Source organism: Microcebus murinus, chromosome 12, assembly GCF_040939455.1.
Source record: "Microcebus murinus isolate Inina chromosome 12, M.murinus_Inina_mat1.0, whole genome shotgun sequence".
Lineage (NCBI taxonomy): Eukaryota > Metazoa > Chordata > Mammalia > Primates > Cheirogaleidae > Microcebus > Microcebus murinus.
In genome coordinates, this window is record NC_134115.1 from 45,842,778 (window position 1) to 45,868,361 (window position 25,584).

The 25,584-nt window shown below is 43.8% G+C and overlaps 1 protein-coding gene across 1 annotated transcript in view; it reads left to right on the top strand.

Moving 5' to 3' along the window:
• The window catches only part of ACER2 (alkaline ceramidase 2), a 43,820-nt gene extending 19,904 nt beyond the window's left edge, over positions 1–23,916 (top strand). Inside the window, exons 4-6 of the mRNA XM_012769763.3 lie at positions 1,528–1,665; positions 14,156–14,293; positions 18,185–23,916. Coding sequence (XP_012625217.2) covers positions 1,528–1,665; positions 14,156–14,293; positions 18,185–18,371 — 463 coding nt within the window. The 3' untranslated portion in view covers positions 18,372–23,916. The remainder of the gene's footprint in view (positions 1–1,527; positions 1,666–14,155; positions 14,294–18,184) is intronic.
• The last annotated feature ends 1,668 nt before the right edge of the window (positions 23,917–25,584 follow it).

The following is a 25,584-nucleotide window of genomic DNA, read 5'->3' on the forward strand; positions in this document are numbered from 1 at the left end:
CACCTGTGCTTTTAATCACTCTGTTGTACTTTGTAACCTATACCTGAATCCTAAACTTTTGGGTACAAGAGAGGTGACGATGTACTTTGGAAGTTTCTGATTATGTGTTCTTCCAAACTGAGAAAGACCAAAACTCTTGGCATGGGTCGCAGAACCTCACACCCAGTGAGAGGGTTGTTATGGGTCCCCATGGGCCCTGCACGTGAAGGCTGCGGCTGTTGTCCTCAGGCCGGGGCAGGCAGCCTTTCATCCAGTAGCAGAAGCACACCAGCCAAGGCCGGGAGAAAAACACGAGAATCTCCTGAGGATTTGCTGCCTGGATGTTTTCCCAAGTATAATTTTTCCTCTGGTAAGAAGTTCAGGGCTACAACTCCTGTTCATTCCAGTCAGAAAGTTGGCAGCTTGATCAATGATTTCCTATGCCTTGATGATAAATGGCTTTCCTGTTTAAGAGATAAATTTGTATTTTGAATGTTCAATACTCTTTGATTTCGTTATAATGGAATTTTATTCAAATGAGTTTCCCAGCTGTGACCTGTTCCAGGGCTCTTGACCAAAGTAAATTGTGCTAATGAGAAATAACAGAAACAGGAAAATCATGTGCCCCCAAATTCAAGTCATGCACGAGGCCTTAGAAATCATCTAGTCCAGGCTTTTTGTTTTAGAGATGAGGAAGTAGGGTCCCAGGGAGAGAGGAAGGAGCATGTGCTGGATCACGTCGCCACTTCTGGCTCTTTCCACTGAGATGACCTCCACTGAAGGGTGTGAGGATAGTATCGATTATTTTTCTAAGATTTGTCATGTCAAAAACTTGTCAACCCAAATTCTACTGTGTACTAGACTTATGGATTGTCAGTAAATATCGATACTATTAGAATTTTTTCTTAAAACTTTTAATTTTGTGTGTTAGACACATAGCATATTTTTTAAACTAGGAAACTTTATGGTTTATTCATAGTCTCTTTTTCTTATGAAAGTTGTCCATGTTCACCTTGTGGAACAAGGATTGGCAAACTTTGTCCTGTGGGCCAAATGGGTCCTCTTTTTGCAAATCACGTTTTGTTGGCACACACAGTCATGTCCAGTCATTTACTTATTCTCCTTAATGGCAGAGTTGAGTAGCTGTGGTAGAGACCTGATGACGTGCAAAACCTAAAATCGTTATTATCTGACCCTTTACAGAAAAAGTGTGTCAAACCCTGCTGTAGAACATCTGAATAAATACAGAAAAATCACACCTAGAGTACGATTATCCATATCTCACCCTCAGAGACTTAGGTTGATTCTAATTCTACCATTCTCATGGCTACATATTTTGGAAAATCTCTGGTTATTTCCTAAGGATAAATTCCTAGAAGTGGAATTCCTGAGCCAGCGAGCGAGAGTGTTTTTTAGACCCTTGGTACTTAGTGCAGAATTTCTTTTCCACTTGCACTCGTAGTAGTGCCTCTGCCTTGCCAATGCTAAGCAAACCAACAAACAAGAACTCCTTTGCTAATGGATTTGGGTTTGCTTTTACCGGTTCAGGGGCAGGTTCAAGGCCGTGGTCTGCATCCTGTCTGCAGTGACAACATGCCTGGCGTTTGTCAAGCCTGCCATCAACAACATCTCTCTGATGACACTGGGGGTTCCTTGCACCGTGCTGCTCATCGCAGAGCTAAAAAGGTGGGTGCCATTATTTCTGCCTGCCCCTTGGGCTGTCCCTGTGTTGGGAACACACCAGCTCTGGGCTCCTTGGCTGCCTTGAGTGGAGGTGGAATTTTATTTTCACGAAGAGTTAGTTGCTGGCTGTTGGATTGGAAGCAGGTTTGATGGTTTAGTTCAAAATGTTAATGATCTCATTTTCAGAAAGAGGGGTGCAGCTGTTTCATGGTTGCAGTACATTCCAGTGATCAAAAGCTAGCTTAGGCCGGGAGCGGTGGCTCACGCCTGTAATCCTAGCACTCTGGGAGGCCGAGGCGGGCGGATTGCTCAAGGTCAGGAGTTCGAAACCAGCCTGAGCAAGAGCGAGACCCTGTCTCTACTATAAATAGAAAGAAATTAATTGACCAACTAATATATATAGAAAAAATTAGCCGGGCATGGTGGCACATGCCTGTAGTCCCAGCTACTCGGGAGGCTGAGACAGAAGGATCGCTTGAGCCCAGGAGTTTGAGGTTGCTGTGAGCTAGGCTGATGCCATGGCACTCACTCTAGCTTGGGCAACAAAGTGAGACTCTGTCTCAAAAAAAAAAAGCTAGCTAAGCAGGAACATCTCAGCACCTAGACTAGGCGTCCTTAAACTATGGCCCATGGGCCACATGGGTGGGGTGTTTCTGCCCATTTGTTTTTTTACTTCAAAATAAGATATGTGCAGTATGCATAGGAATTTGTTCATAGTTTTTTTTTTAAACTATAGTCCAGACCTCCAATAGTCTGAGGGACAGTGAACTGGCCCCCTGTTTAAAAAGTTTGAGGACCCCTGACCTAGACCAAGCTGCCTAGACTTAATTCTGTAGATAGGAGGATAGATTTTTCCATATGAGAAGAATGAGGAGAAAAGTAAAGTCCTAAGGAGGTTATTGCATTCACACACACAAGGAAAAAGAGGAAAGGGGCAGGGATAATGAATTTCTATAGACAAGGAAACATTAACTGCAAGTGGACTACCATTGGCCATGACAGTTTCCTGAGGCTTAGGGTTGCATGTGCAATCTATGAGGTAAAGCCTTTGCTATTTGTGTTAGCATTCTCCTTTGGGAAGTTGTATTCTGAAGGTTCATGTTGATATCCAGAAACATTTTACTTTTTTTTTTTTTTTTTGATGCAGAATCTCACTCTGTTGCCTGGGCTAGAGTGCCCTGGTGTCAGCCTAGCTCACAGCAACTGCAAACTCCTGGGCTCAAGCAATTCTATTGCCTCAGCCTCCCTAGTAGCTGGGACTACAGGCATGCACCACCATGCCCGGCTAATTTTTTCTATATATTTTTAGTTGGCCAATTAATTTCTTCCTATTTTTAGTAGAGAGGAGGTCTCGCTCTTACTCAGGCTAGTTTCGAACTCCTGACCTTGAGCGATACTCCTGCCTTGGCCTCCCAGAGTGCTAGGATTATAGGCATGAGCCCCCTTGCCTGGCCAGATATGCAGAAACATTTTACTTTAGCATTTGTTGGTACATGACTGTCTTCTTGTAGCTCAACTAAAATATATCTAATCACTGCCCTTATTTTAATATTCTTTGAAAACACTTCCTTTTCTTTGCAGCCACTTTAAAAATGCATTTTAATTCATGATTTTTTCATTATTATAGACACTGAAAGTTTTGATTGAAGTCTTAAAACTGAAGTTTTGTGTCATAGTTGCTCTGTGCAAAGTGTTAAATTGGCTTTTTCTTTTCTTTGTTTTAAGAGGAGATATGCATTCTTTCCTATTGCTTTGTCTCTAGGGGATGCTTTTATTGCCAGCAATAACAGGCATGGTCAAAGGTGGTTGAAGAAGTATAGTATTTGAATTTGTTGTCTTGCAGCCAACAAATGTCACATCTTATCTAGTTGGCTTCTTTGAGCAGCCTTCAAGGACTGAGGATGTAAGAGACTCTTCAGAAATAGACTGAAGTTGGTGCTAGAGGAATAACTATGGCAGAGAGTCCTTTGAGTAGAAAAGCAGATAATTGTATAAACAAAAGGTTCAGTCCCTATCCTCTAATAACCTTAATTAAAAAAAAAAATCAACTTTCTACTTGACCACTGGTATTACTTGCTAGAGCCAGAAGGGTTCTTAGCAACCTCAAATCTACCTACTCACTTGTTTACTCACTCGACAAACGTTTGCTAACTCTTACTAAGTGCCAGCTACCACGTTTCTTGATGGGAGACTAGTTGGAATCATCCAGGAAGTGCGTTTGCAAGTACAGGTGCTAGCTCTGCTTATGTAGAGATTTTGATTTTGGTTGTCCGGGACAGAGGCCTGGGCATCTGGAAATTTCAAAAGCTCACAAACCTAGTTGCCTGGGGCTGAGGTGAGAGTAGGGGCAGAGTCGGGATGTAGGGAGGTGATTGGGGGAGGAAAAGGGGAATGACTGCTAATAGGTAAGGGCTTCTTGTTGGAGTGTTGGAAAAAGTATAAAATGGAATTATGGTCATGGTTGGATGACTCGGAATATACTAAAACACACTGACCTGTATACTTTAAGTGGGTGAATTTTATGATGTGTGAAATATACCTCAAGAAAGCTGTAAACAAAAGCAAAACCCCTCAAGAACCTGCTCAGGTGTTTCTGTGTGGTGCCCGCCTCTGTTTGAGAACTATAGATCTATTCTAAACTGCACATGTCCAGGATATTTAGCCTTCTGGAGGGTACACTTTCTCTATTTCTGGGTAGCAAATTGGAATCTGTGATCATAAAAAATACACGGGAGAGGAGGAGTTTGTAGCCTTTAATAAATGCTTGGTTATCTTGTCATCCAGCAGACTTAATGCTGAGTAAATCTGAAGTCATGTGCTTCCCTAAGGCTATGTTTCTTCTCACGGAGAAGGTTTTCAGTGACGCTTACGTCAAACTGTTGCTCTTCATGAAAATATTCTCTCTTTTCATATCTTTAAAACTCCGCTGTAACTCACTGTGTTTGGAATCCTTTTTGCCACCGTGGCCACCGTGGTTTGCTCTGAGCTCAGCATTTCTGCCTGGCAAGGACCCTGACGGCTGGCTGAGGTCCGGACTGCCGTCTGCAGCATGGGACGGAGCCACACGCTTCTCTGTCCTCTTACAGCCAGGTTTCTTAAGAGAACTGTCACTAGCCATTGCCCGCCCTTCTGAGCCACTCGTTCTCACATCCTTTGCAGTCTGGTTTCCCTCTTTAGTCTGAAATGTTCTCTCAAGGGTCACTGATGATCCTTTTTAAAAAATTAATTTCTATCAAGTAACTCATGTTTGTTGTAGAAAAATTAGAGAATATAGACAAGCAAAAAAGAAGATAAATGTTACTATATATTAAATGAAATTAATATTTGACAGTACTTAGAATAATATTTGGCTTATCATTTTTATGTACTAAAGAGAAATAAAATCTGCTATCTGATAATGACTACTAACCTTTTATTGTATCTTCTTCCAGCCTTTTTTATTCTTTGCCTCCTATTTGTCCTTCTAAAACATCTAGCTATTTTATAAAAGTTAGGTCATTGTTTTATAAGATAATCTGAAATTTGATTTTTTCAGTTAGAAATGTATTGTAGCCAATTGTAGCCATCCTTCTCTGTAAATAAATATAGATCTAGGTCCTCCTTTTTAATGGCTATATAAATTTTAATTTACTGTAATTACCTAATTTTCTTTTGTTTTGTTTTGTTTTTGAGACAGAGTCTCATTCTGTTGCTCCAGCTAGAGTGCTGTGGCATCAGCCTAGCTCACAGCAACCTCAAACTCGTGGGCTCAAGTGATTCTACTGCCTCAGCCTCCCGAGTAGCTGGGACTACAGGCATGCGCCACCATGCCCAGCTAATTTTTCTCTATATATTTTTAGTTGGCCAATTAATTTCTTTCTGTTTTAGTAGAGACAGGGTCTCACTCTTGCTTAGGCAGGTTTCGAACTCCTGACCTTGAGCGAGCCACCCGCCTTGGCCTCCCAGAGTGCTAGGATTACAGTCGTGAGCTACCACACCTGGCCCTCTTTTTTTTTTACTTTTTTATTTTTTTCAGACAGAGTCTTGCTGGGTCTCCCAGGTTAGGGTGCGATGGTGTGATCATAGCTCACTTCAGCCCTCAGCATCTCGGCCTCCCAAAGTACTGGGATTATAGGCATGAGCCACTGGGCCCAGCTCTGTGATGAACATCTTCGTGTATCTTTTTGCAATCAAATTATCTCCTTAGGCGGCACTACTTTAGGCTGCCTTTGAATTTATGATCCAATACCCTCTCTTCAATTCTCACCATCCTTGGACTGCCAGTTTCCTCCTTTTTTTTTTTTCAGACAGAGTCTTGCTTTGTTGTCTAGGCTAGAGTGAATGCCATGGCGTCAGCCTAGCTCACAGCAACCTCAAACTCCTGGGCTCAAGCGATCCTTCTGCCTCAGCCTCCCGAGTAGCTGGTACTACAGGCATGTGCCACCATGCCCATATATATATATGAATTGGCCAATTAATTTCTTTTTATAGTAGAGACGGGGTCTCGCTCTTATTCAGGCTGGTTTTGAACTCCTGACCTCGAGCAATCTGCCTGCCTTAGCCTCCCAGAGAGCTAGGATTATAGGCATGAGCCACCGCGCCCGGCCTCCTCCTCCTCTTAATTTTCTTCTCTTGGCTTCTGTGACCCTGTGTGATCCAGGCTCCCCTTCAGGCTCCCCAGTAGAAACCTGACTGTTTCTACTCTACTCCTTTTCTTCTTAAGGTAGGCAGTCTCCAAGGTTGTCTTCGACTCTTTTTTTTAATGTTTTGAGGGTCTCACTCAGCCGCTTGTGTTCCACTGTCATTGCTCTGCATGATTCTCTGCATCCACCCTAGTCTCTTGGCTGAAGACCAGTCTCACATTCCCAATGACCTGCTGGGCATGCCCAGTCGGACCTGCTGTTCCCCAGACTGTAATATTCACAATCACTGGAGTGGCTCCCTACCCACTCTGCCCACCGTATCGCTCAATGTCCCTTCCCAAACCCTGTTTTAAAGTTCCCAGATTGTTTTTTTTTTTTTTTTTTCTTGAGACAGAGTGTCACTTTGTTGCCCAGGCTAGAGTGCCGTGGCATCAACCTAGCTCACAGCAACCCCAAACTCCTGGGCTCAAGTGATCCTCCTACCTTGGCCTCCCAAGTAGCTGGGACTATAGGCATGTGCTACCATGCCTGGCTAATTTTTTCTATATATTTTTAGTTGTCTAGCTAATTTCTTTATTTTTAGTAGAGATGGGGTTTCACTCTTGCCCAGGCTGGTCTTGAACTGCTGAGCTCAAATGATCCACCCACCTCGGCCTCCCAGAGTGCTAGGATTACAGGCGTGAGCCACAGTGCTCGGCCCCGAGATCGTTTTTAATGGCATCACTGTTTCCCAAGTCCATTTGACTTGAAATCGTATAGTCATCACTGGGTCTGTCATCTCCTGGCACCTCTGAATTTCGTAGAATGTCCCTCTGCAGTGTCTCATCCGTCACCTCCTCCCGTTTTCTGTTGCTTCACCCTCCCACCTCTCCAGTGGACTGTTACATTTGTTTTCTAATTGATCTCTTCTTCTTCCAGGTCTCTTCTTTCGAAGGAGTCTTTGCCATGTCCCTCCCTTGTCTGTGTACAAAAACCTTCAGCAGCTCCTTGTTGTCTAAGCTTACCTTGGAGCCTTTTCTTCCTCTGGCTCCTACGTGCCCTGTGACCAACCAGTCTGGACAGGCTGCTTGTTTGCTTGTTGTTAAGTCTTTGCTCCCTCTTTCCTCTCCCCCTGGAAAGCCCCACCCTACAGCTGGCACCACGGAGTCCTGCGTGGCGTGCCAGTTCCCAATTCCTTCTTACCCCTCGGCCACATGTGATTGCTCTCTGCCCAAACTCTTTGTACTTTTATGGTGTCTGCAGAATATTCTCCCTGAAATACAGATACTTGTCTCTTTTTCTTTTCTTCTTCCTCCCTGGTGTTGTGTTTTACAAAGGCAGAAATTATACTGTGTTGATCCATGTATTTTCCGCGGTGCCCATTACCTGTGAAAATTCAGAAGTCTCTGTATGTCTTCTGCAGTTGTTTGCCGGGTACCACTAACTTACTCATCACAGAGCCGTAGGATTCTTTGAGAATCCTTCTATCACTGCAGAGTACAGAAAGAGCAGGGGTGTTGGGTCTAGAGAGGTCTGAGTTTGAGTCTCAGCTCTGCCTCCTCCTAGCTTGGAAACTCAGGGTATTTATTTCACTTACTTGGGTCTTAGTGTCCCTATTTGTAAATGGAAGATAATTAATACTGAGATTTCACAGTCCTGCAGTGAAGATTAAATATGAAATATTTATGTTTCATCATTTTTTTTTTTATAGAGACAAGGTCTTGTTCTGTCACCCAGCTGAAGTGCAGTGATATCATAGCTCACTGTAACCTCGAACTCCTGGGGTCAAGCGATCTTCCTGCCTCAGCCTCCCATGTAGGTGGGACTACAGGCAAACATCATCATGCCTGGCTAATTTTTTGTTTGTTTGTTTTTTGTAAAGACAGGGTCTCACTATGTTGCTTAGGCTGATCTTGAACTCCTGGCCTCAAGTGATGTTCCCACTGTGGCCTCCCAAAGTACTGGGATTATAGATGTGAGCCTGGCCTAAAAAGATATATTTAGTCTAGCATCTGTCACGTGGTAGATACTCAACAAATACTTATCTTTCTTTTTCCTTGCCACTACATTTCAACAAGAATAGTAAAATCAACCTAAAGAGGAAGTATATATGTCTTTTTATTTTATCTCCTCTTTTAGGGGTCTTACCTTTATTATCAAGGAATTCTCCCTAATGTGCCTTGGGCGAAGATGTTAGTTGAACTGACTTTTTCTGCAGTGTTAAAGGGCCTGGAGGGACGGGCTCCCAGGGCTTTGGCCTGTGTGCATTCTCCTCTAGCCACCCCTGATGTTAACAGATCGTGAAGCCCTTTGGCAAACACACAATTAAATTGCTGATGAAGACATCTGAATTGGATTCCACTTGTAGTGTTCGGTCCAGTGCTGCTGGCTCATATCAGGGCTGACATGAATAAAATGTTCTGAATTTAGCTGTGTTTTTTGAGAGTTCATGGCAATCTAGTTTCATTTTGACTCTTGAGTCTAATACTATGTTTTAGCCTGTAATTTTGTTTTAAAAAATAGCTTAATAAAAGGGATAATATTTCAAGTTCATAAGACCTAAACAAGAGCGAATGGGGAAGACAAGTGGTTAGGGCAGATTTTATTACATAGTTTGAACAAACTCAGCTTCTCAGTTGTGATCTTTAAACAGGAAAATGTATTTTCCTTTAATAGTCTAATCTTTGTAAGTAATTACAAAGGAAATAATTTCTGTTCCATGTTTAAAATCTTCTGCCCCAGGAAATCTGGCCAACACTACAGCTAACTGGTCTTCACTGTCACGTTAACAATTTGCAGCTTCATAGGGAATATCCTTCCTTCCATCAAAGGTTGGTCTTTATACCTGTGGATTATTCCCTCCTATACCTGTTTCACTCCTGTACATTGTCCATTGTGTCATCCCCTCCGCTCTAAAGGATCCTTCCTATCAGCCTGTAAACACACTTGAGTTTCTCTCGTCTTCTCTGACACTCGACTCTGGACTCAGCGCACACCTGTCTCTAGCCACCACCCTTTGTCTCCCTTGCACGTCACAGTCAAACTGCTTAACCAGCTGTCCCCGTCCCTTACCTCTCATTTACTCTTCAACCCACTGCAATCTGGCCTTTGCTCCCACTTCAGTGCCCAAGCTCCTCTTGGTGGGCTGCAGATCCAGTGATCATTTTTCAGCCCTCCTGTATCTTACGGGTGGTTCTTGCGGCCGTTTGCACAATTAGCTCCCTGCTCCCCATCCTCGAAATGTTCTCTCCAGTGGCTCCTGTGATACCCCATGCTCCTGGCTTTCCTGCTGACCCTGTAGCGCCTCCTTTCCAGTGTCTCACACAGGCTCCTTCTTTTCTGTTACTACACAGCTTTGAATGTAGGGACCCCTTAAGGCGCATCCTCAGCTCTCTGCTTGCTATGGTCTGAATATTTGTGCCTCCTCAGGTTCACATGTTGAAATACTAGTCACCAGGGTGATGATAGCAGGAGGTGAGGCCTTTTGGGAGGTGATTAAGTCATGGGGCAGAACCCTCATAAATGGGATGAGGGTCCTTATGAAAGAGGCCCCAGAGAGCTGCCTTGCCCCTCCCACCCTCCCACATGAGGACAGAGCTGGAAGGTGTCATCTATGAGGATTGGGCCCTTATCAAACACTGAGTCTGCTGGTGCCTTGATCTTGGACTTCCCAGCCTCTAGAACTGTGAGAAATGAATAAATTGCTGTTGTTTGTAAGCTGCCTGGTCTATGGTATTTTGTTATAGTAGCCTGTATGGATGAAGACACTGCTTTGCTCATTCTGTACTTCTCCTGAAAAGATCTCCTCCACTCCCATGGCTTCAATTGCTGTACATATGTGACGACTCCCACATTTATGTCTCCAACCCAGTCCTTCCTTCTAGCTACCATTATGTGTCTCACTGCCCACCTGGCCTCTCTAATTCCATGTATCACGGACATCTCAAATTCAACTTGTTTAAAACTAGATTCCTGATCTGCCTTTTCTAGCTCTGATTTTCTTCATGATATTTCTAGCTGCAGTAAATGGGAACACCATTTACTCAAGCCGGAAACTGGGCTTCCTCTTCCTTCCTCGAACATCCCATCTGATCTCAGTCGTTTTTGCACTAGTTGGCATTGCGATTAAGCCTTTCTGTCCTTAGAGGCCGGCCTCTCCCCGGGGAAGCTCCCCTTGCGTTCTGACTCAGCCACCCTGACCTTCCATGTCTTCATCGGGCCTCACTCCTGGGCCCCGTTCATGCGTCCCTCTTTCTGACCCCCCTGCTTGGTTAACTCTGCTTCGGTTTTAGCTCCACCATTTATATTTCTCCTAGTACCCTGGACTTCTTTCTGGCATCCATCCTGATGGTAATTAGCAAATTATTGTGCTGCTGTTTTGTCCCGTGTCTGTCCTCTCTGCCTAGTGTTGGCTCCACGTGGGCAGGGACGAGGTCTCTTTGTTCACTGCCGTGTCCCAGTTCCCACCCTGGGGCCTGGCAAGGAAAAGAAAAGATGGTTGTTTCCCTGCTTTGATAAAACGCCCAGACAGGAGGATGCCCTCATTGCCCTCCGCACTTCCTGCAGGGTCTCCCGCGTTGTTGCCGGGGTGATCTGTTCCTCCCAAACATCTTTGCCGATTCTCACAGTGCCTCCCCTTGCTCGCAGGAAATAGAGGAAGGACTGGTTTTTAGCTTTCTGTTTCTCTTTAGCCTTCATTCCTAAAGCTCGTTTCTAGTCTTTTCGTATGTTCACCGCCCTTTCTGAGCCTTCTCTCAGGCCATGAGAAAATAAAAGTTTATTCTGATTTGGGGTCATGACCTGACATTGACTGAAAATTGGTGGTGTTAAGTCACATTGCCAAGTGACTTGGCTGCATTTAAAGTACTTTAAGATATACCTTTTTCTAATTATGGGAGTGATTTTTTTTTTGAGACAGAGTCTCACTCTGTTGCCCGGGCTAGAGTGCCGTGGCATCAGCCTAGCTCACAGCAACCTCAAACTCCTGGGCTCAAGCAATCCTCCTGCCTCAGCCTCCTGAGTAGCTGGGACTACAGGCATGTGCCACCATGCCCGGCTAATATATATATTTAGTTGTCCAGATAATTTCTTTCTATTTTTTTTTTTTTTTGGTAGAGATGGGGCCTCGCTCTTGCTCAGGCTGGTTTTGAACTTCTGACCTCAAAGGATCTGCCCGCCTCAGCCTCCCAGAGTGTGATTTTATTGTTGAGAAAAACTTTGAGAATATAGTCAGTGGTCAAGAAGAGAAGAAATGACAGATACTCTGTTTTCTTTTATTTTTAAATTTTTTTTGTACATAACAATTTGAAGGAAAGATATTCTGCTTAGATTTTTCTATCCTAAAATAGGGTCTAGGCCGGGCGCGGTGGCTCACGCCTATAATCCTAGCACTCTGGGAGGCCGAGGTGGGTGGATTGCTCAAGGTCAGGAGTTCGAAATCAGCTTGAGCAAGACCCTGTCTCTACTATAAATAGAAAGAATGATGACACAAATAAATACATGATTTCAACTTGTGACGACTGTTATGCAGGAAAATGGCGGGGGGCCCTGAGAGAATGCAGTGGGAAGGGACCTACGTTAGATAGCAGTGGGGGTGTCAGGGGAACCTGCCTGAGGAACTGTGGAAGCTGAGCCCTGGAGAGGGGGAGTGGGCAGGTCGGGAGTGAGGGGACACGGCTGAAGGTGAGTCTTTCAAGACGAGAAGGGGAAGAGAAGAGGGAAATGGAAATTGTTCATCTCTATTTTAGTGCCTAAGTAGGAATGTAGTCTCTTCATGTCATGGGCCTCTATTAATTCTTTTGAAAAATTTCTGAAGGATATATTTAGCCCTCCCACACAGGAATACTTTGCTTTGTTTTTTTGAGCAGGTCTTTCTGAACGTGCTGTCTTATCCTGTCGTTATTGATGTTTCTGCTGAGGTTTCTGTCAGGCGGCTGGGTAAGGTAGTAGCAAGTCAGGCTTTTGACACACATGTGTTTGTTCAACAAATGAATCAAGCTTCGTTGGTTGCAGGTGTTGTGTTGGACTCTGGCCCCATACAAGATCTTTTTTTTTTTTTTTTGACAACCTCACTTTGTCACCCAGGCTAGAGTACAGTGGTGTCACCATAGCTCACTGTAACCTCAAACTCCTGGGCTCAAGCGATCCTCCTGCCTCAGCCTCCTGAGTAGCTGGGACTACAGGCGGGCAGCACCACGCCTGGCTAATTTTTTCTATTTTTAGTAGAGACAGGGTCTCGCTCTTGCTCAGGCTGGTCTCGAACTCCTGACCTCCAGCAATCCTCCAGCGTTAGCCTCTCAGAGTGCCAGGATTACAGGCATGAGCCACTGCACCCAGCCCTCCATATGAGATCTTAACTGCCTCAGGAGTGGTCTACTGAGGGATAGAGACCCTGAGGGAAGGGGATTTGGGAGGACCCTCAGCCACCAACTGCCTCTGGGCGTTGAAAAATGGAAATCACCCACTTTATGTGCAGTTCTGTAACAAGGAGGGAAGACAGCAACTGAAATTTCCTTTGGATTTGTTTCAGAAAAACATTTTGTCCCAGTGTGTGTAAGAACTTACTCCTTCACTGAACAAATGTTGAGAGACTTCTGTGTCCGGCATTGTTCCAGGTGCTGGGGACGTCAGCTGGGAACCAGCTTGCCCGTCAGTGGCTGAACACAGATTGTAAACATAAAGACAAGTCAGCACAGAGGATGCCAGAGGGGTTCTCATCGATACCTAGAAAATTAAAGGAGGGAAAGAGGCGATAGGGAGGGTCGCTTGGGAGGTGGAGACAGGTGTTGCAATTGTTAAAAATAGTGGTCAGGGCCGGGTGCGGTGGCTCATGCCTGTAATCCTAGCACTCTGGGAGGCCGAGGCGGGCGGATTGCTCAAGGTCAGGAGTTCAAAACCAGCCTGAGCAAGAGCGAGACCCCGTCTCTACTATAAATAGAAAGAAACTAATTGGCCAACTAATATATATAGAAAAAATTAGCCGGGCATGGTGGCGCATGCCTGTAGTCCTAGCTACTTGGGAGGCTGAGGCAGGAGGATCGCTTAAGCCCAGGAAATTGAGGTTGCTGTGAGCTAGACTGATGCCACGGCACTCACTCACTTTGTCTGGGCAACAAAGTGAGACTCTGTCTCAAAAAAAAAAAAAGAAATAGTGGTCAGGAAAGAGCTTACTGAGTGACATTTGAGCGGAGTTGGAGATAGTGATCTGCGTGGGTTCCTGGGGGTGGCATTCCTGGCAGAGGGAGCAGCAAGTGCTAAGGCCTTGCAGGAACATGTCTGGGGTGTGTTCCCAAGGTGGCATGGAGCGCACAGGCCTAGGAGAGGAGACGCAGAGAAAAAAGGAAGCCAGTGCATGCAGGGCGCGGTGGCTGCTGCAAGCGCTTGGACCTTTCCTCTGGTTAAACGAGATGGTGCTGGGGGCCTTTGAGCAGAGTGCCGCACGCTGGGTGTCGGGCAAGGGAGGAAGGAGGCAGTGTGCGAAAGGGTGGTGGCGTGGATCCAGGTGGGGCTGGTGGGAAGAGGTCTGATTTGGGGTATATTTTGAAGGTAGAGTGATGGACCGGATATGGGCTGTGGGGGAAAGAGAAAGACCGGAAGAAGGACAAGTTAGGACGTGTTGAATTTAGGTCCGTGTTAGGCACGAAGGGTGCACACGTCAGGAAGGCAGCTGCTCTGTGAGCTGGAGTCGGGGGAGAGACCTGGGTGGGCAGGGTGTCTTTGTGAGCCATCTGTGGTACATGTAGAGTTTACATTGCGTGACCGTAGAGTGACCGCATGTTCGTTGGGGGGTGTTGGGGGCACGAGAGGGACTGACGAAGGAGCCAGGATGGGTGGCCAGTGGGGAAGGCGGAAACCAGGGCTGACGACAGGTTGCTCTCTGGATCCCCATGCAGGTGTGACAACGTGCGTGTATTTAAGCTGGGCCTCTTCTCGGGCCTCTGGTGGACCCTGGCCCTCTTCTGCTGGATCAGTGACCGGGCCTTCTGTGAGCTGTTGTCGTCCTTCCACTTCCCCTACCTGCACTGCGTGTGGTAAGTCCCTGCCGACGGAGCCGGCTGGGAGCCAGGCATTTGCACTTGCTGTTGGGCTCTGTCCTCCCCGCACGGTGCCCAGATGTGCTCAGGGGACAGCGAGGAGCCCTAGCGAGCCTCTGTCCTCGTGTGGACCGTCAGATGTTCAGAAGTACACATTGTAAAAAGCTGCATTGGCTCCAGCCAGCAGGCTTAGCCAGGACAAAAGGCCTAATTGTCATGCTTCAGGTCTGCGATCTCTTGCCTCTAGCTCCATTATTAAAGCATAGAGGTGCTTGAAAACTGACTCCTTAACCTGAGCTCGGCTAGATCTGAGGGTGGGGCCTGAGTAAAAGCAGGGGCCTCGCAGGTCATTTGGGGACAGTTTTCCCCAAAGTGTCACTTTTTTCAGGTGGAGACAGTGAACCAGAGAATTAAACTGAATGGTTCAATATCACCTACCTGTTTATATAAAAACAACCTTGGAGTTTAATAACAACACATTGGAGCATCTATGCTTTGGAATGCTCAGGACACATTGTTAAGTTAAAAAAAAAAAGCTGATTATAAAACTACATGCAGAATCCTACACTCAGAAAGCTGAGGGGGGAAATACGAGTGGCTTTCCTCTTAGGAAATGCTTCGGCTCCTAACTCAGGGTGGTCATCTTTCCTTTTCTGTCCACCAGGACTTCTGGCTGCAAAAGCTAATAAGGAGCAGGAGAAACCTACTGTGTCCTGTCCCTGCTAGATTGAGAGCATCCAGGAAGGAATTCTAGCAGAATTTTTTTTTTTTTTTTTTGAGACAGGGTCTTTCTGTCACCTGGGCTAGAGTACAGTGGCATCATCATAGCTCACTGCAACCTCAAACTCCTGGCTTCAAGCAGTTCTCCGGCCTCAGCCTCCTAAGTAGCTGGGACTACAAGTGTGTGCTAGAAAAACATTCTAGTTTTCCTAGTAGAATTAGAAAAACTTTGTTAGATCCAGATTCAGAAAAAGGTTGACTTCTATCTGGAAATGGCCTAAAGATACATAATTTGAAAGGATTTGCTTACATTCCCTTATGCATATGAACTTGTATATATTTACCATGAGACCCATCCTATTCTAAATTTAAGGTCTGGGAACTGCAAGAAGTGTTTGCAAAAGACAAAATAAAATAAAATAGCACAAATTGGGGTTTTCTGTCTTAGGATTCATTCCCTGAATTTGTTGGGTTCAATCTCAACTCACAGTAGTGAATTTACATACTTTATATATTTGTTGAGTTATATTTTCCAGATAATAAAATATATACATTTTAAGTATACATTTTTGAGTTTTGATAATGTGTACATCTATGTAAATATGACCTCATTCAATGTGGTCATTTTTATAAATTCAAATCCCCTTGTCACAGTAGTGATTTAAGTAAAAATCAAAATTTAGACTATGTAATAATTTTGGCTCAAACTTAATTTGTTTCTGAATTTGGTGCATTTTCTGCTTTGTTTTTAAAAATTGAACTATTTTTTTCTCCCAGTTATAAAATGACATATAGGCCAGGTGTGGTGGCTTACTCCTGTGATCCCAGCACTTTGGGAGGCTGAGGCAGGAGGATTGCTTGAAGCCAGGAGCTCTAGATGAGCCTGAGACCCTGTCTCTATAAAAAAATTGAAAAATTAGCCAAGTGTGGTGGCACATACTTGTAGTCCCAGCTACTTGGGAGGCTGAGACAGGAGGATCGCTTGAGCCCAGGAATTTGAGGTTGGAGTAAGCTGTGATGATGCCACTGCACTCTAGCCCAGGTAGCAGAGTGGAACCCTGTCTCAAAAAAAACCCCTCAAAAACCCATATATATATACATTTTGTAACAAACTAAACAGTATAGAAGTATAGAAACAGTGGCTCTCATAATTCTATCTACCAAAGAAAGATAATTGTTAATACTCTGAAGTATCTGAAGTATATCCTTCCAGATTTTTTATATATGTATGTATATACTTTTATCTCTTCTTTTTAAAGACAAAAATAGCATCATTCTTTAAATGATGCAAACTGGTCCTTTTTCTTTTTTAAAACCAAATACTAAATCTATTCTATTTAGGTCTATTACTATATTGACATTAAGCCTTAACCAGTACATATATAGTATTAGGTGGTTAAATATGAAATGTCTGATTTCGAATCAAAAGTGTAGTTTATTGTATCTTAAACAAGAAACAGTACAATTAACCAAAGTATGTGCCTAAACTATTGAAACAGTTTTGCCATCTTAACAGTGGCTTATTTATGCCAGCCAGTGAAGAAGCCTGGAGAGTAAGTGGTGATCAAATTGCCAAAGGCATTTTCCAAAGCTTGTTGAGAATTGAATATTTGTTCTTGCAAGAAGTCCAAAGCCTGGAAGAAGTGGTAGTCAGTTGGTGCAAGGTCTGGTGAATATGGTGGATGACAAAGTGTTTCCAAGTCCAGCCTCTGTAGTTTGAGCAGCATTGTTTGTGCGACATGCGGTCGGAGCATTGTCTTGCCAGAGGACTGGCTTGTCTCTGTTGACCAGTCTTGGCTGCCTACTTACAAGCATCCTCATAATTTCATCCGACTTGTTGCAGTGGACATCTACTGTAATTGATTGACCAGGTTTCATGAAGCTGTAGTGGATAATACCAGTGCTGGACCACCAAACAGACACCAGTAGCTTTTTGTGATGAATATTTGGTTTTGGACTGTGTTTCGGCACTTCATCTTTATCCAACCATTGTGCTGAATGCTTGTGATTGTCAAAAAGAATCCATTTTTCATCACAGGTAACAATACAGTGTAGAAATGGGTTGCCCTTATGTCATGAGAGCAAAGAAGGGCAAGCTTCGAGATGATTTCTCTTCTGATGCTTGTTTAATTCGTACAGAACCCATCTATCCAGCATCTTTACCTTGACAATTTGTTTCAAATAGTCCAATATTATTGGAATATTAATGTCAGACCTTGCTGCTAATTCACACGTAGGTTGAGATGGATTCACTTCCACTACAGCTTTCAGCTCATCATATCCACCTTGGTCTCAGGTCACCCATGTGGCTCATTTTCAAGATTAAAATCACCAGAACATTCCAGTAGAAGAGGAAAGTTAAGAAAAAGAAAAAAAAAAAAAGAAAAAAAAAAAAAATCACCAGAACAAAACTTCTCAAACCATGGATGTATTGTGTGTTCATTAGTCACCCATCCTTCCCAAACACTTTGTTGATATTTTGAGTTGTCTGCACTGCATTGGTTCTATGACAAACTCATATTTGAAAATAACACAAAATTTTGACTTACCCATGGTTTCACAAAACTTGCTTTAAAAAAAAAAGTGAAAGAATCATAAGCCTCAATGTGCATTTGAAAGACTGAAGCTGTATCTTCAAAATAACAAAAAAACAAGAAGTATCAAAGCAAAATATCTACTGTCAAACTTAGTACTTAAGGAAATCGGACATTTCATACTTAATAACCTTAATACAAAAAAAGAATTTTCCTACTAAACTACAAAAGGTGTTTAATCAGTATAAACTTATTCCTGATGTAGGGCATAAAATATCTACAACCAGTTGTTAAAGTGAGATGGTAGGATCTAATCAGATGTGTTCAGTAATTTCCAACTTAGCACCTCTGTTTTAAATCCTTGGGCCTGAGTCTTGGTTGAATCATTTATTTGCACATTTATTCCTATGGTCAAGCAATAATATTTTACAGTGTTCTAAGATGAGTCCTGAATTGCTCACGATTTATGGTCCTGCTATTGCAGGGGTTGTTGGTTGTCTTCCTTCCGTATTAGAAGAGGCCCAGGGCTGTAGTTACGGTCAGGGAGGGGGCTTAGCCCATCGGAAGAGCAGGCTGAGCCCAAGGCAGCGAGTCTTGGCTCGCGTCAGTTCTCACCGCCTGTCTCCCTTTGCAGGCACATCCTCATCTGCCTGGCGGCCTACCTGGGCTGCGTGTGCTTTGCCTACTTCGATGCTGCCTCAGAGATCCCTGAGCAAGGCCCCGTCATCAAGTTCTGGCCCAGCGAGAAATGGGCCTTCATTGGCGTCCCTTACGTGTCCCTCCTGTGTGCCAACAAGAAGTCGCCAGTCAAGATCACATGATGGCAAGGTGGTGGCTGGTTTACTTGCTTATTTTCCCTTATGCACTGGGCTTCATTTGCTAGCGAAGATAGCCAAGGGGGTTCGAAGAGTTGGGGTATGGCCTGTCTGTTAAAAAGTCTATTCCCTTATGCTCTAACTAGTGTGTCTGTGGACCGCCAGGACTCCACTGTGCATGGGGAGAAATGTCTTTCCCTTTCCCAAAGGTGGAGAGTAGAGGGCTTGGGAACACTGGGCGTATCTTTCTTAGCCTCACTTCCACATGCAGTAGCTTTTGGGGCTACACCCTCTGTGGCCGCAGCAGAGCAGTCCTGGGGGCCCAGCCCTGCACAGAGCCTCTCTTCCTGGAGGAAGTTGCCCTGCAGCAGCCCCTGCTGTTCCCAGGCACCCTGGGAGTGGACTCCACTGCTGGCAGACAGACCCTCCGATGACAACACCCTCTGACCCTCTGATGGAAGGTGCTGGAGATTTTCATTTGGGGAAACTGTCCTTCAAGACAACGAAACAAATGAAACACAAGGCTTGTGGCTAAAAAGGCTAGTTTTTCACTTGCAACTCTCACCTAACCCAGGTCTTACACACATTTGTGAATCCTTTTACTACTACCTCTGCTGAGAGATGGAGACTTAACATCAGGTGAGGATAAAGCTAACGAGTAAAACCTCTATGCCAAAACCTACCCTCCACTTTAAGCCATTCTTGAAGATGAGCACAATTTTTAGACATTGACATCACTTCTGCCTCCCCTCTCCTGCCTCAGCTCAGCAGCCTCAAATCCACGGAGAAGAATAGACCCAGCCTGCTATGACTTACCAAAGGGCTTCTTGCAATTCTGGTGGGGGTTCTGCTTTACCATTTGGAGCAAACATGAAGTTTCTGGAAACTTTTCTCATTGGAAGCCTCCAGTATGCTATGCTATTCTGGAAATTATCTTCAAGACTCTCACCTTTCTGTTCTCTAATTTAATTTCCTGAGGGCATTCTGCCCGTCACGCTCCCAGTATAAGGTGCTTCCTGTGGCTTCTCAGAGCGCTGGACTGCTCCCTCTTCCCAAGTGCTGGCCAAGACGACACGCTCACTGGCTGGTTTGAGTCGCTGGTGCAGCAGGACAAATCTGTTGCTTTTTGAATTTTTCTTCCCTAATGCGACACTGGCTACAACTAACCTCCTCTTCATTGGGCTGAATGGAAGATTCCAAAACTGTCTCCACGGTGTATGATGGAAATTATCGACCTCAGGGATACTCATTTTAACTCAGGCATCTCCTGCTTTGTAACATTCCATTCTTGGGCAAAGGCAGGACACCCATGTCCTTCTTGTGTGGACAGGAGTCATGTCAGTGTCCTCAGTATCTAAGAGTTGGGAAGTAACAGATTTTGGCACATCCAGCAACGCTTTACTATGGTTAGAATTTGCACAGGATCCAAGGCAAAAAGCCCAGTAAGCAACTGAATTGAGAGTTTAAAAATGAATGACTTTATTCTACTTCTGTTGTTATCAAATCATTCAGTAGCAGAACCTTGTTTGTAGTAAGAAATCTTTATGGAACCCTCATGTGTGAAGTAAATTGTATTTTATTAACTCAAATTTACTTAAGGGTAAATTTATAGCGCTTAATAACATATCAGGTGGTAAAAATGCAAATGAACACATTGGTGATTTCCAAGGTAGCAAAATTTGGTGTTGAGTCAGTGTACATGTTGCTTTCCTATAGTTTAAAAAGTATTTTAAAAATGACCTTTGAATTAAGTATTTGTGGGACCTCTAATGGACCTGTCTGAGATCTAGGTGGCTCATGGAATAGAACTGCTGTAACGTTCTTTGGGTTTCAAGTCTAGAAGTTTATAAAGAGAAAAATCAGACCATTCTCATTTTAGATTGACCTCATCAGACATGGAATCTGGTCTCATCTATTTTGCAGTATAAAAATGCTCCAAAGTAGGGGTTTTTGTGTATTTGACGCCCAGCTGTCTTAGCGTAGAAGCACAGATAAGTAGCAGAATGCAGGAAATGATTTTTTTGTGTGAAGTTGAATTTGTCGGGAGGGTTCCTCAGTGAAAGGAGCATTGTCCCAACAATCAAGGAAGGGCCATTTCTTCGTATCAGGGAGGACTTGTTCCCTGGAGGCCTTGGAGACACCCCAACCTCCAAACCCTGGAAATAGGGATAAACTACTATTGCTGGATGCATTTGAATAGGCCTCGGTGGAAGGAAGTGCCCTGACCCTGGGCTGTTACCATCTCTCTTCTGTAAGACACATGACTAAAAGCAGAATGCCCTTCTAGAGATTGTTGTAAAGAGATGAAGACTGAGAAAGAAACATGGAATGGGGTATATTTGAGGAGGACAACACGTAACTCTGCTGTTGAACAGAAATCTCTATAGCTTGCTAGCGTGGGATGTAAAAGTCAAGAGAGTAGAAATATACCAATATTTTTTATTATTTATTTTTACCTCTGCAATGACTTGCAACCAATCTTATTTCGAGTTGGGTTTATGGCATCATTCATATTTATATAAAAGCACTACATGCTCTTTAAAGGAAATTGGGAAACTATAGAAAGTTAAGAAGAAGAAAAGAGTAGCCCACATTTCTTTAGCCCGAGTAAAACCACTGTTGGTATTTTGGTTTATTTCTTTATTTCTGTCTCATCTTTTTTCCCCCTGTTATGGTTATAAATAGATGTCTTTCAGAGTCGACAGTTTATTCTGTAGCTTATATGGAATATAAATGCCAGTTGTGTGTTTTTTTCCTGAGGAGCAAGTTTGGAATACACTAGACGTAGCTATAGCCTTGAATACTCACCACTGGATTCTGAGAATTACTACTGAATCTTCTTTTGAACCAAGCCTGACATGAATGGGCCCTAGGAAATACTGAACTGAGCTCTACTTGTTGATATGCTTCTGCACTTGGGTTGGAGTCACAGTAAATAGCTGTTAAATTTGTGACTTCACAGATTGTGATGTGTTCAGATTTATAAAAAATAAATAGCTTATTTCATTAATTGATGTGCAATCAAGAATCTCCTTCCTCTTTCCCCCAGTAGATATTTAGGAGTTAGGACAGTGATGGCAGAGGTTTACTCAGCACGGCTATCCGATTTTGTTCTGGTTAGAATTTGCCCGAGATCAATACCCATCAGGAATTGGATTTAGTATATAAAAAACCAGTAATGTTACCAAGTGATCATTTCGGTCAGTGATTCTTGTTTTAAAGCGTTCGACTGATTGTGGATTATCAAAAAAGAAACCTTTTCTCCCCCTTATGATTACATTATTGTAAAGCCAGCCCTTCAGTGAGCATGTTTCCGGTGTGTGGGGATGAGATGTCTGAATCCATTTGGTAACAGGCTACATTTTGGGAGAACACTGTGCCTGTCTAATGAAGAGTGCCTAAAACATTAATTTTAGATCAAAGATGTTCTGTTGGGGGATGAAGCTTGGTGGTCATCAAACACAGGCTTTGTAAAAATACTGCCACCTCTTCCATTTAGTGGATGTCTCAGGGGTGTAAAAACCACTCACCAATTCGTCATGCTTCTGTGAGCCAGTGCCGGGCTGAAGGCTCCAGGACTGGGACTTGAGCCTTCCCTGGCTCTTTATGCCTCGGGGATGACATGGAACCATCTCTAGGGGACAGGTGAGGGCTGAAGCTTGCCCAGCGAGGGCCCCTCTCCTAGCTCCTTCCCCCCAAAATGAACTTGAAACCTTTTATAGCCAAGGCTTTGCCTGGGTGCTGTTGTTCCTGCTGGTCAAAGAGAAGTCTTGGACCAGATTGGGATTTGCAATGGATTTTATAGACATCATTCTTCTACAGGCTTAAAAAGAAAATGGCCCCTACTTTAAGGGACTGATTGTTTGAATCGTTATCTTTCCCTATATGATAAACCATATTTAAGACTATTTTATAACCATCATATGTAACCAGAGCAAATGTATTTTCAGATATATCCCTTGTTTTATACCTTATATAGGGTGTGCTTTATAAGGGTGGTGTGTCTACTGGCTGTGGTAACATTTAATCTCCATTGCCTTGGGAGTGATTTAAGGCCTTTTGAAATGGAGCTTTTGCACTTTATGCTCTTTTTGTGAACTGACTATAAAGACTATTTGATATCAAAACTGTAAATGGCATTTCTGTGAATGGATATGTATGTGTTTGTGTCTGTTTCCAAAATGATTTCTGAAGTATCTGCAGTGAAAACGTATTTAATGGATTATAGAGCAAAGCACGTTTGCCTAAATTCACTCATTCATTAATTTGAATACCATTGTTATTAAATATGTTTTAAATAACTGTAGTTTGTTGGTTTCTTCTGAGAGCTGTGGAATTCATACATCTAAACATTTCCAGCATAAAATACTTAAACACAGTTTATTTTTATTAAAAGTTCTGTTGCCATGTCAAATAGCTATAAAGTCTCAAATATATTACAGTTCATTTGTGCTAGATTTTAGCCAATCACTGGAAAGAAGATCTTGTGATATTTCAAAATCATAAGTTACTTTAGCAAGATACATTTAAAAAAAAAATTCCTGTGACATTTTTTAAATTAAAGGATTCAAAAAAATATGACCATCAGAGAAGAAAGACTGGGTAAGCATCATCAATATCCTTACAGTGGTTTCTTTAGACTTTTTTGGGGGGGGGTGGGCATGGTAAGCTGACAGCGGGGTGGCCTCAGAGACCTTTGGCAGGTCTTCTCTCTAGGAAAATGTACACATACAGTTGAGTGTCCCTAATCTGAAAATCCAAAATCTGAGCCACTCCAAAACTTTCTGAGCGCCAACATCACATTCAAAGGAGATATTCATTGGAGCATTTCAGATTTCAGATTAGGCATGCTGAGCTGGTATAACGCAAATATTCTAAAGTCTGAGAAAAATCTGAAATCTAAAACAGGCAATCTAATCCCAGGCATTTTGGATAAGGCTCCCTAAATCTATGTATATAATTTTGGGGGGAGTCCAGACATCTCTAGCAGCCCACCCAGGTAAAGAGCCTCTGTCTGACAGGAGACTAAGCAAGGATTTAAATCCCTTCTGGTGCCGAAATGTATACTCATTCCTTGGGATTGAAACTTTTTGAGGCAGTGGTCAGGAGTGGTGGCTGGGGAAGTGGGGGGCTCTGCTTTTGGGGTACTGGGAGTGAGTGTATGTACATCTGTCCCCACTGTCTGGCCTGCCCACGCCTCCCTGTGAGTGCCCGCTTTTCCCCAGTCTGGCCAGGAGTGGGTGCCGTCACCTTGCTTCCTTTTCCTGATGGCCTTTAATTAAAGACCAGGGCTTGCCACCCGGCCTCTCCCTCACTTCTGTTTTAAGGGCTTTATGTGCAAAGGCTTGACCTGCAAGGACTATAAAGGGCTGTAGAGAGGCAGACCCAAGGTGCTGGCAACTTCTATGACAAACTGGGAACTTACATTTTCCTTGCAGCCTCTTTCCTGGTGTAAGGTTTCAGACAGTCCTGGGATGGGATGGGGTTTGTCATGCTATTCTGTCTACTTGTGTATTGTTGGATTTTTCCATAATAAAAAGTTAAAAAATAAGGTATTTGGGTTTTTGTTCTCCACTCTCTGGGGTGGGGCTCAGCCTCCTTTCCTGCCCCATTTGAAGGGGGCTGGCAGCCCCTCTTCCCAGCTTGAGTAGCTGTCTTTGTCTCTTGTGGCACTTCTGTCTCATCTCCAGGCTGGTGACACCTCCTTTACCTGGGAAGTCTTCTCTGTGGGTATCAACTCACCAAATGCAAAAGATCAACCTCACATGGGTTTCTGTTCATTTATTTTGCACTTCTCATTAAAGCAGAACATTTGATTCAGGTGTTTTTGCAATTGAGCGCAGAGATCATAACACTATTTTACAAATGTAACAAATAGCAATAGACTCAGTGGAGTTTGTTTTCATCTCGGGGCTGGTGATGGGAAAGAGGCTGAAGGTGAGGCCAGGAGCATGAGGTGACAGAAAACATACAGTGGCTTTGATGATGTTCACTGGAGAGGAATTCCTGTGGACAAAGAAAGCCATTAGCTCCTGGGGCGGGCGGGGCTCACAGAGACTCCTGGAGTAATGCTGCCATCTTATGGTCCCTTTGGGTATTGCTGTCAGTGGTGCAGGTGAAGCCCTTTCCAGTTAGATTGTCCCCAGAACTCACTACAATTGACTCAAAACTCCTGCAGGTTATGCAGCCTCTGTCTGAACCCCAGTATGTCTCCCTGGAGTTTTCCAAGCATCTCTCTGCCTTCCTTCCCTCCCTTCTTATCTCTCAGAAGCTCATTCTTCATCCCCTAGGTGTTTGATTTAGAATTTTTAGAATCTGTCCAATGTGATAAAGCAAATACAGTCATTTCTCAGTATCCTCGGAGGATTGGTTCCAAGACTATTCCCTCCATACCCAAATCTGGGGTGCTTAAGTCCCATATGTAGAATAGCATGGTGTTTACCTATGCACATCCTCCCATATACTGTAAATCATCTCCCAATTACTTATAATACCTAATGCAATGTAAGTGCTATGTAAATCTTTGCTAAACTATTGTTTTTTATTTGTGTTATTTTTACTGTTGTGGTTTCATTTTTAAGGAAGTTTTTTTTTTTGTTTTGTTTTGTTTTTTTTGAGACAGAGTCTCGCTTTGTTGTCCAGGCTAGAGTGAGTGCCGTGGCGTCAGCCTAGCTCACAGCAACCTCAAACTCCTGGCTCAAGCAATCCTCCTGCCTCAGCCTCCCAAGTAGCTGGGACTACGGGCATTCGCCACCATGCCCGGCTAATTTTTTGTATATATATTAGTTGGCCAATTAATTTCTTTCTATTTATAGTAGAGACGGGGTCTCGCTCTTGCTCAGGCTGGTTTCGAACTCCTGACCTGAAGCAATCCGCCCGCCTCGGCCTCCCAGAGAGCTAGGATTACAGGCGTGAGCCACCGCGCCCGGCTTAAGGAAGTTTTTGTTGTTGTTTGTTTGGTTTTTTGTTTTAGAGACAGGGTCTTGCTCTGTCTCCCAGGCTGGAGTGCAGTGGCCCAATCACAGCTCACAGCAACCTCAAGCTCCTGGGCTCAAGCGATCCTCCCACCTCAGCCTCCCATGTAGCTGGGACTACAGGCACGTGCCAATGCGTGTGGCTAGAAGATGCTTTTAATCCACAAGATCTAAATTTAGCTTTTGGGATTAATAGCTCCATTCACATAAGTCAAATGCCATTACAACCCAAATTTCTTTACTAC